The sequence below is a fragment of the Schistocerca americana genome, chromosome 2, assembly GCF_021461395.2.
Source record: "Schistocerca americana isolate TAMUIC-IGC-003095 chromosome 2, iqSchAmer2.1, whole genome shotgun sequence".
Taxonomy (NCBI): domain Eukaryota; kingdom Metazoa; phylum Arthropoda; class Insecta; order Orthoptera; family Acrididae; genus Schistocerca; species Schistocerca americana.
Genome location: NC_060120.1, coordinates 790,626,670 through 790,638,232, shown reverse-complemented (window position 1 = coordinate 790,638,232; position 11,563 = coordinate 790,626,670). Strand labels below are relative to the sequence as shown.

The following is an 11,563-nucleotide window of genomic DNA, read 5'->3' as shown; positions in this document are numbered from 1 at the left end:
TCATCAATGGGCGATTTTAGTAGGATATAAGATGACAGACAGCATTTCTATTTGGTGTCATGAATGGCACTTTGCTTTAAATGTGGAAGAAGAGTAGGAAAAACAGTTCTGTAGTGTTTGAATATGGTATTAGTCATGTGCTGCTTGACGCAATCATGACTCCTAAATATTTAGGGTTATGTTGCAAAACAATGCAAAATGGGACAAGTATTTAAGGTTGGTTGTAGGGACAGCAATTGGTTAACTTCGGTTCATTGAGTGTGTTCTAAGACAGCATAGTTAATCAATAAAGAATACCACTTGATTGGGTTAAAGGAAGACAATGAACCAATACAAAGGTGCACCACTGTTAGATTTGGAGGGGGGGGGGGGAGGGGGGGAAGATGACATTCTTTTTGTGAAACACTACTGAGAAAGTTTAGAAACTGGCATTTGCAAAAATGTGCAGAATGATCCTACAGTCCTACTGTCTGTCCTCAGCAGCCAGAGACAGTGGTCGTGTGTGTGTGTGTGTGTGTGTGTGTGTGTGTGTGTGTGTGTGTGTGGGGGGGGGGGGTCTATTTTTGATGAAGGCCATACAGGCCGAAAGCTTTATCTGTGACAGTCTTTTTGTTGTGCCTATCCAGCATCTCCGCGCAAGTGGCAACGTTCCTTTTTATAATATTGATATGTTCCATTGTTTGAAAATACTAAAGTAGTTATTCAAACAATGAAAAGTCCTGGTTGGAATAACAACAGTACGGACAGGATAGATTACTACTCACCACATAGAGGAGGCACTGAGTACAAACAGGCACAATGAAAAGACTGCTAAAATATTGAGGTTTCAGGCAAGGTGCTTCTTTCGAAATAGAAAACACACACAAATTCACACAACCTCAACCACAACTCAATATACACACACACACACACACACACTGTATTGTAGATACAGAAAGAGTAACAGCAGAATGGTGCAGTCAGAAGAGCTCTGTGGCTTCAAATGTGGACTAGCGATTGGATGTCATAGGAGTGACAAAGCCATCAGGGACATCTCAACCCTTCTAAAGCTACCCAAGTAGACTATTGGTCGTGTGACTGTGAAGCGGAAATGTGAAGGAACAACCACAGCTAAATCAAGACCAGCCAGACCTCATGTATTGATGGATAGGGATTGTCATCCAGCAGTCCATCTAGTACTCTGGTTGTGCATAAGGAGTTAAAAAGAATGGGGTCCAATGGCTGAGCAGTTCCTCATAAGCCACACATTTCTGTAGTCAGTGCTAAGTGAAGCTTGAGGTGACGTAAAGAGCATTGACACTGGACAGTGGACGACTGGAAACAAATGATTTGGAGTGCTGAGTCACGCTGCACCAGGCAGCAATTGGATGGAAAGGTTTGGGTTTGGTAAATGCCTGGAGAATGTTACTAGTCATCATGTGTAGTGCCAATAGTAAAGTACGGAGAATGTGTTGTCATAGTATCGCGGTGTTTTTCATGGTTAGAATGTGTCGTTACCTTATTGAGCTTAAGGAAGGTCTACAAGTGGAAGGATATGAACATATTTTACAGCATTGTTTACTGCATACTGTACAGTTCAGAGGTGATGACTGACTGTATCAGCATGACAATGCACTCTGTCATAAAGTAGCATTTTTAGTCTGTGGAAAACAATATTCCTGAAATGGACTGGTGTATGGAACACCTTCGGGATGAGTTAGGATGTTAACTTTCCTCCATACCCTTGAGTCCAACATCAGTAACTTCTCTGGTTTCTGGTCATGAGGAAGAATCAACTGTCATTCCTCCACAGACATTCAGATACCTCACTGGAAGTGGCACCAGCTCAGCTCAAGCCATCGTATTAAAGCCTACTAAATGGTGTCTAGATTCTTTCAATCAGATGGTATACATTAGCCATGCTCTAAAAATGTCATAAATGATTTGGTGTACTTATTCTTGTATAAAGTCAATGCCTGTAGCATAATGAACTGAATAAAACTCAACACATTCTTTTTTGGTTCTGAAGTTTTGCAGCACTGTTCCTGTTGTGGTTCTAGTTGAGATTACTCCTTCTGTTTCAACCAAAAATAGTTGATATTCATTTTTTTGCTTTAATTTGCTTTTCATGTTCCATAGTTCTTCTGGTGGCAGTCTGTGGCAGCCAATTACGAAACTCTAAGCAGTCACGGAAATATGTAACTGAGCACCATCAGAAAAAGTGCCGAAAATTAGAGTCTAAAACATTGTCATACAAATAAAAACGAAGTCCAAGCATGGTGAACATCTAAAAGCACCCAGAAGCAATAGAAAATTGTAATTGTGATTAGCAATAAACACTAACAGTATTCCATGAGAAATTAATAACAGCACTTAAAGCTCATTTTTCTGTTTCTATGGCACAACTTTACTAAAAGAAAGGATGCACACATCTTGAGGAGTCAAGAAATTGTCACTTTTGTAATAGATGGGAGTCTGGATGGTACAAACTGCAGACGGAGATCAAGGCACGACTGCAGTAAGCAGGTTGAAATCAATGTAGATTGTACTAGCCGTGCAGGAATAAAGACGCCTGCATAAGATAGACTGCTGTGAAAAGTTGCATAAAACCAGTCTTCGGACGAGAGACTACAACAGAAAGTGAACTCCATATGAGCATTCAGATCTGGTCAGTTTTAAAGCTTTTAAACTGACTTTTCTTAGTTACATAAGGGGTTCGAATGAAGAGGTGCAAAACGACAGAACAATGAAACCAGATAAAATTTGCATATGCCGCTTTAGTATAATGTAGTGAGACTTGTACTTAATGGAAGCTTATGTCATCAACTCCCCATAAAAAATTGGAAGCTATGCCCACAGCAGGCGGGATGATACTCACCGTCTTTTTCGACTCCGGGGTCCATTAACCATCAGTTCCCCAAGTGTAGAAAAACCATTAACAGTGACATGTAATGTGAGACACTCCTTAGTCTATCCAAGTCCATCAAGAGCAAACAGCATGGGCTGCTGATGGAGGGAGTGATTCTGCTCTACTACATCTACAATGTCACACAAAGTGTAATGGTCAAGTTCAAGTGGGAGCAACTTCAGTATCCACCCTACAGCCCTAATGTATAGCCCTGTGAGTTCCATGTGTTTGGTCTGCTAAAAGAATGTCTCAAAGGGAATTGCTTCAACTCAAATGGAAAACTGAATGATGCAGTGGAGGACTGGCTTCTGTCACAGCCACAAGAATTCTAGAAACGAGGAATCCTTCAGCTCGTGAAACAGTGGGATAGTTGTTCTCAGGTTTCTGATGATTAATTCTGAATAATGACTTCAACTGTACCCACAGTGTTGTTTTGTATCTTTTCTTTTGAACATCCCTCATGGATTCAGCATAAACCTGTCTAACCTCATGACAAGTAAAAGTTTCTATACTGTGTGTTTCTTTTTCTGCAGATGCATTAATGTTTCTTTTACTTGTTGATACAATTCTTAACAAACCAGTGAAACTGATATAAAAACTGTAAGTTGCTGAAGGTGGTCTGAAGTGACTACACAGGGCTGATTACATTTAGTAGTTTTATTCAATTTATTCCACCTCTCCAACTTCCACTTCTTTGCTTCTGACTATAACTATAAAAGACGAAGAGAATGGAGAGGGAGGGGGTGAGCGAAAGAAGGGGGGGGGGGGAGAGAGAGAGAGAGAGAGAGAGAGAGAGAGAGAGAGAGAGAGAGAGAGAGAGAGAGAGAGAGAGAGAGAGAACTTACGAAGGTGCCCTATCAAATCTATAGAAGGCACCTGGTCAGCATATAAAATGCAGTTCATTAAAATATTGTGCGGTGAGACTGGTACAACACAATCATTATTAACTATGGGTCTCTCATCACGACAGCCAGTGATGTATTAAGAGGGCAGTATACTATTCTCAGCCTTAGTAGAATGACTTCTTTCCATTCAGGAGCCTAGTAGGATATTCTCCAGGGCCAGACAGGTGGTATTACGATTTTTATGCTCTTTTGTATATCCAGAGAATGTGGAAAACACAGGAGATCCACTATTACAGCCAGACTTTGACAGAGCTTTGAAAAACTTGTGATAAAACAAAGCTGAAGACATAGATAACATTCCTACAGAATTTCTATAGTCTTTGGCAGTAGTGGCATGCAAACAAATATTGAAGTTGGTCTATGGAATCTGTGAAATTAGAGATGTATCATCAGACTTTGGAAAAATATTATCCATAACAGCTCATGCCTTCTACTTGCTGAGAAGGATATTATACATAACTAAAGGAAAAGAAATTGAGGATCTGTTAGGCGTCAAGCAGTGTGATGTTCGGAAAGGTAAAGGTGCTAGAGAGGCAGTTTTGACACTGCACTTGATCATGGAAGCAGGAATTGAAAAAAAATCAAGACACACTCAAAGTATTTGTCACCGTAGAACAAGCATTTCAAAATGGGAATTAGTACAAGATGTTTGAAATTCTAAGAAAAATAGGTATAGGCTATAGGGAGATGGGTAACAAACAATATGTATAAGAGGAGAAAAAAAATTACAGAACATGTTGAATTGGAGCAGTCTAATGAGCCAGCCACCCTGACAACACATTAAAAAGTACTTCCTAAAATTTTAGGGAACAAGTCAGACATTTCACAAAATGTTTAAAGTAGTACCACACACATCTGATTGAAAGTTAAAACCAAGTGCAAATCTGTTGGCAAAGGAGCTGCTGCCCTCTGGTCTAAATATATAAAATAGATTCTACTAAATTGTGGCACACCATGATCCATATGCCACAAGCTCCACATATCGAAAGGACCTCTCACTGCGCAAGAAACCAAGCACCATAGGGCTGTGTCCTCTACCAAGACATGTGCTTGACTGGAAGGAGGTAAGCCGTAGTCAAGTTGACTTTACCAGACTCAGCTTATTGTCTGTTACTTCCAGCCACTCTTCTTCTCACTGATGCCTAACTCTGTGCCTCAACAGTGAAATGAAAGCATGTACGAGGATGGCACAAACATCTTTGCATAAAAAAAAAAAAAAAAAATATTTGGCTGAATCCAAAAGAAATTATTACATAAAACAACCACATATCCAGCAGCAATTAACTAGCCACAGTGGTCATCTACATCTATTCTCCATAAACCACCTTGCAGTGATCGAATCGCAAATGGTTCAAGTGCAGAACAATTACCGGTAAGCTCAAGTGGGCTCAAATCTCTCTAATTTTATCTTCATGGTATTTTGCAAGAGAATGTAGGAGAAAGCAACATATTTGTTGACCCTTCGAGGAATGTACGCTCTTGTAAACAACACCATGATGCAGAATGACACTCTTGCAGCATCTGCCATTGGAGTTGGTTGATCATTTCTGTCAACCTTTTGTGCTTACTAAATGAACCCAGTTGGTCTGACATTCCGTACACTCATATTTTCTTCAACACGCGGCAGTGTGGAACTTATCTTAATGAACAGATCCAAGCTGGGTTTCACACCAAAGAGGGGGGGAGTTGGGGGAAGAGGGAGCGGGGGAGGGGGGGGGGAGAGAGAGAGAGAGAGAGAGAGAGAGAGAGAGAGAGAGAGAGAGAGAGAGAGAATTGATTTACGTCCATCCACAGCTCACCACGATCATCTCTACATGATGTCTTTCTTAAACAATCTGATATTGAAATTAAAAATTTTGTATCAAAGAACAACGGGGGCATTATTTTCTTCTCAAATGATAACTCTTCTGCACATTAGACAAGTAGTTTCTCACCAAATTTGATATGCTGAACAGTTCTTTATCCATTCCGTATTTTCATTGCAATGCAGTTTAAATGTTACTCAAGAAACAATGCAAACCAGCTAAAGCCCATAATCTGTTCTGACTAGTGTGTCTGTATGTGTAACTAACACTGATCATCCTGTAGTTAACAGCACCCTACCATTCTCATATAACTTATGTGCTAAATGGTTATTTTATGATATTTAATCCTATGGCCGAAAGAATTCTTGAAAGACTTACCTTTATATGCTGCAACAATAATATGATAGAAGATAAAACTTATTTTCCAAATATGAAAGTAGAAACATTTTACAAACAACTGCTACATCTCATTTCTCCAGCGTGAATGGAAGGGTTTCAAGTAATTAATGACACATAATGCATATAAAATATATTGTTAATACTGAGGCATGAATAAAAAAATACATTTGTAGCGTATTCTTTCTTAAGTATTCACAGTTTTTTTTCTGGCAAAAATATAACTTTTATAGTAATTGCCAGGAAGACATGCAGCAGAGTATAACAAATACAACATACAAAATACGAAGTATTGCAAATGCAGTTATTCAAACACATATAAATAACAAGATAACATTAACAATATGTTACAGCATTAAGTGCTTAATGAAAGAGTGCTTTCCATCATTACATCTGTGCTAAAAATTCTGTAAGCCTCTGTCAGTTAAATATCTTGTATGCAATGAATTATTCATTTACACGCATTTACAGAAATTTGGTACACAATAAAAACCAAATGTGCTATGACTGAAAGTGATGTTGCTGTGGTCCCTTGCATTTTTAGGCAGTATCATTTTTTTCACAAGATTGTTATGTCAAAAAAAAAAAAAAAAAAAAAATTACACACACACACACACACACACACACACACACACACACACACACACACACACACACAAGCGCACGCCATTTGTCATTCACATTTATGCATTCAAAAGAACTGCAGTGCTTCCTTCATGTCTTTTTCTCTACCTACAATATAAGTCTTGCATGGCAAGTATATTACCTGCATCTCAGTCATAAGATGGTAATAGAATACATCGATGATGGGAAAAACTATTTTTCCCTTCCATGTGTTTCAACAATGCATCACTACCCAAACAAGTGCACAACAGAAAGCTATGGAGATCAGAAAGTTTGCCTTCCCTAGTTTACACTTTGACTCACAAGCAAATAGGCAGATAAGTTTGCTAAGATAAGTGTTACAAAAATATCTCTCTTTTCTTATTGTCCTGCACAAAAATACTGCAAACTCTTCAGAATAAGTCCAACAGTATTTTTAATGACAGTTCTAGAATAATAATTACAGTTTCTGAGTGACTTAAAAACAACATGGAGGGTGTGCACTGTCACTTAAGCACAACATTCATTTCATTTGACATGGTATAAATAACAGACATCTATCTAATATTAAGATCCTCATTGCACCTAATTTTATGTTTTTCAAAATAACATGTTCATCATATTCGACAACAATACAAGTTCATTGTGAACTTGCAGAGTTACAATCATATCCCATTACTTCTCATTTCAAATGAACATGGAAACAAACAGCATTGTAAAATGGAAAAGGGGGGGGAGAGATGTTAAGGTCTAATTTTGGCTGAAAGAAATAGAGCAAAGAACTAAAGACCTTCGACAGTCATCTTTAACTCATTTCACATAAGTTGTCAACTAGTGAATCATAATCGAAATTGTACAGTTTTCCAGATATCTTTCCCCTTAAGGTATACAATGTTGCAGTGCCACAGGACTGAAAAGTGTCATGAAATCTTAAATACAAACAGTTGTCATAGGCTTTCAAAAAATAAAAAAATCTTTTGTGTCTTTTCTAAGGGCAGAGTTGTGGCATTATCTTTAATCAGACCTGGTCACAGAATCAAAGTATCATAAAAATCATTCCATATGGCATCACAAAAGGAAAAAAGTATGTGAATCAAATTCATTATGTGAGTCTTACAGTTATAATTATAACTGTATCTTTCAAACAAACACTTCAACACTGGCATAAAAATCATCACTGCCCAATTCTTTGAATTTCTTAACTGGAAAGGACATAGTGCTTATGGTAATTGGCATGTTCAATCTTCTTTAAATAGCACATTAGGAATTAACAAACAATTTGAGACATCATCACAAAAAATTGCAAACTTTTTTCCAGTTTCATATTTCGTGATGAAGGACATGCTTGAGCCATATTTCTTCTCACCTGTTACTGAAATACATGAGTCTTTAACATTTACACTACCTTTTCTTAACTAGAGTGAATTAAAAAGCATATTTTTAAAGCATTAATTTAGAACCTAACTGAATGCTCTTCAAGAATGATCAGCATCAGGATCTTGGCGGAAATGGACAACCCTCAAACAATCTTAAGTTCAAACAACAGAAATGAGACTTCCTAGCTCAGGATTCTTACCAGTGCAATACTAAATGTTAGGGAACTAATGCTTACATTTATAGCTAGTGGCAAATGGATATAAAAAAAATCTTAAATTTTAAAAGAACACAGAAGACAAAATTGTGATATTTTTCTAACAAAAGCTAGATTTTAAATGTTTCCTGCACCTGTTACAAATACTCTCTATGACCACATATAAACTAACTCCAAATTTCGCAAGTCAGTTGCAGATGATAACAGCATGAACCCAAATATGAACTCAAATTTAGGAACAAACTTGATCTTTGGGTAATATGAACGTTCCACGTACTCTCTCAGACTTCAGAAAGTACATAGCATGTAAATATACCATAAACTGGCACACAAAGAACAGATCAGTCTAACCGTAAAACTTTTTTGTGCATACCTTTGGCACTTAAGTAACTTATGGCAATACATAACCAGTACAGAAAACTGTACAACACAAAAAGAGGAAGAAATTTACACAGTGCCAGGTTTGCAGGTAGATAGTAATTTAAAAGAAATGAAGAATGAGAGGAGAAATCAGAAGTAGCATCCGCAATGCTGACAATGATACACCTTTTACCAGACTGAGGAAGCGGCATTAATTAAAGGAAAATTGGATTACTGGTTCAACAACAGACAAGTACAGAGCAATGGAAAATCAAACAAAGGAGCAACTTACCAAGAAGCTGAGAGGCAAGCAGAAGGCACTTACGTAACACAAGTCAATATCTGACATAATACTGCCACTTAAAGGCCTATGAAGTTTATAACAGATAACATTGTAATATGATCTGGAGGCAACGCTGTTGTTCATGACAAACACAGCATCAACAGCACTTGAGACCACAATGAGAGAGTCTAAATAAATCTACAGGATTTGAAGAAATATTCTATGGCAGGAATCAGGAACAACATTGGTCATGTGGCATTGTATGGAATGTAATTCACCAAGATGATGCCACTGTTTAAAAAATACAAGTTAAGAAAAGTAACAAAATGAACTAGCTGGAGAGAGAGAGGGGGGGGGGGGGGGGGGGACATGATTAAGAACTCAAGAGAACATAGGGAAGAAACACAGATAAAATAGATTGACAATCACCAGTCAGCCCAAGAATAACCTATTATAGTCGCATTTAATAGCTATTACACTCCTTTGTACAGATTTAAAATGTGGGTACAAGCAAAATGTGATAACAGAAGGAACTGTCATGAAAAATCTGTAAACCACACTAACCAAGCCAAATATTGCTCAGAAACACAGTAGTGAGATGATCAGACCACATGAAAATAACAAGACAACACAGAGATGTTCCAAGGGCAATATGGAAATGAAACAAAGCAAAAATAAGCCATACATAAGAGATACACTTAAAAATTATGTATGGATACTGTAGGAATGTAAACAGGCAAACAATAATATAGGACCACATGAAAAAGACACACCAAACACAATACATTTGGTTACAAATTGGTTGTGGCAACTGCTTTGCACAGATAAATAATGGTAATTTTGTTTACAAACAAATAAGACATTCAAAATCTGGGCTATTCAATTTCACTCCAGAATAAATCACTAGATACACACAATTTCATGATTTATTTTGATTATATGTAAGCAAAGCCACTGTGAATGCACAGCACTTCATAGAGCTGCCTTCGAAGGAAACAAGTCTATGCATATACTACTTTAAAGTACTGATGGTGAAGGCGGAGCACACACGCACTCGTGGACCTGCCCCTAGAGTACACTGATCCTACACAGGATATCCACCCACTTTTCGAACAGTTCAATTTCTGTACGAGGCACCTTGGTGAAGTGGAGGCGAAATGGAGCCCCACAATGACTAAGAATTTTGGTGTCTGTGCATATGAATGATGGAATGGATTGTGCTCTATGAGGCTGAGCAAGCCCTTGCTGCAACCGCATCCGCGGGAAGACCTTGTAGAAAAACTCCTGCACAAGATGATTCACGTGCAGCTGATAGTCCACAAAAAGGGCTGTGACAGCAGTGAGCACGAGCACGGGACGCAGTTCCTCAAGTACATGCAGCATATCAACCATACAGACTATAAATATATATATTATTTTAAAGCTTAAAAATTCAGCCATTAAAAAGTACCACAAATATTCCACTCACATTAAATTACGTAATGCGTATTACCAACCACCAACGAATGAACAATCTGGCAAGTCCTTACACAGCAATTGATGGTGGAACCCAGCCACCAAATGCCTTTTCCAACTCATTTGCGACAGCTATTGTCAGGTGATCTTGATTCATTCCACCAATTACCTAATTAAACAATTAGTTAAACGTTAAAGTAGTTCCATGTGAACACAAAAAAACATTAAAGTTAAATATTTAATAGCATTAGGCTACAAAACAATTATTTTCCTTCATCCGATGTAATATACAAAAGCATTTTCTAATATTGGTAGAAAAAGAAAGCAAGCATATTTTGAATACATAGAAAAGAAGGTATTACAGTTATAAATAATTGATTAAACAAGAAATATAACATGAAAAATTAATAACTTTCTCAATTTTCCATTTGCACAGAGTATTAAGTATGAAGGATAGGTTTTAATAGAAAGTCTGCTGACGCCTTGTGTTGTTAAGAATGCACTGTAAATGTACAGAGAATGTTTTATTCCAATAAAAGTTAAGTAAAAGGTGGTAGTACTAATAAATTGTGTTACAGAAAGGACTAGAAACGTATCCAGTGTAAATGCTGTAACCGATGGTTTCACTAAAACTGTTGCAAAATAGACATAAAATTGGTAACTGTGGGCTACGAGCGGTTGTGTCATCCCTGTGTAATGGAAACATGTGAAAAAAGTATGTAAACATTATCAGAGATGAGGTTCAACAATGCAAGTGTTGCAAAATGATATTGAAGTGTTAAAAATGAAATGTGCTGCAGATGCAGAATTCTGGGGAATAGTAATAATTCAAAAGTTGACAAAAATGATAGTACACTACTTACAGCTTTCTACACATATTGAAAATGTACCAATAAAAAGTTTGCATCTGAGAATGATAAAGACAGCACTGCTGTGTTGAAAGTCACATGCAAAAGTGGACACTCAAAAACAGATACAAAATCTGCAAAGAACAATTCTGCAGCAACACTGTACCAAGTGCATCACGGAACAAAAGTAAAAAATTCAGATACAGCGACATGCTTTTAATGTTTCAAACTTTGTATCAAACTCTGCTACAGAAACTGTGAGTCTCTCAACTATTGTTAAGCCAGGAGAGAAATTCAAAAACATGATTAGCAATGTCAAAAAGAAAATGCCAATTCTACTAAAAGTGACTATGTTGTCCTCACAGCAGGATCAAATGATTTTACTAATTAGGCCAATGCATTTCTAAAACAAATTGGTCAATATTTTGTA

General features: G+C 37.4%; 1 protein-coding gene across 3 annotated transcripts in view; it reads right to left on the bottom strand.

The window, feature by feature from the left end:
* Positions 1-6,114: 6,114 nt before the first annotated feature.
* The window catches only part of LOC124595250 (fatty-acid amide hydrolase 2-A), a 169,476-nt gene continuing 164,027 nt past the window's right edge, over positions 6,115-11,563 (bottom strand). For 2 of the 3 annotated variants that reach the window (XM_047133915.1, XM_047133914.1), the window contains exon 11: positions 6,115-10,454. In XM_047133915.1, the coding sequence (XP_046989871.1) occupies positions 10,356-10,454 (99 nt within the window). In that variant the 3' untranslated portion in view covers positions 6,115-10,355. The remainder of the gene's footprint in view (positions 10,455-11,563) is intronic. The other variant, XR_006978186.1, reaches the window with a different exon arrangement.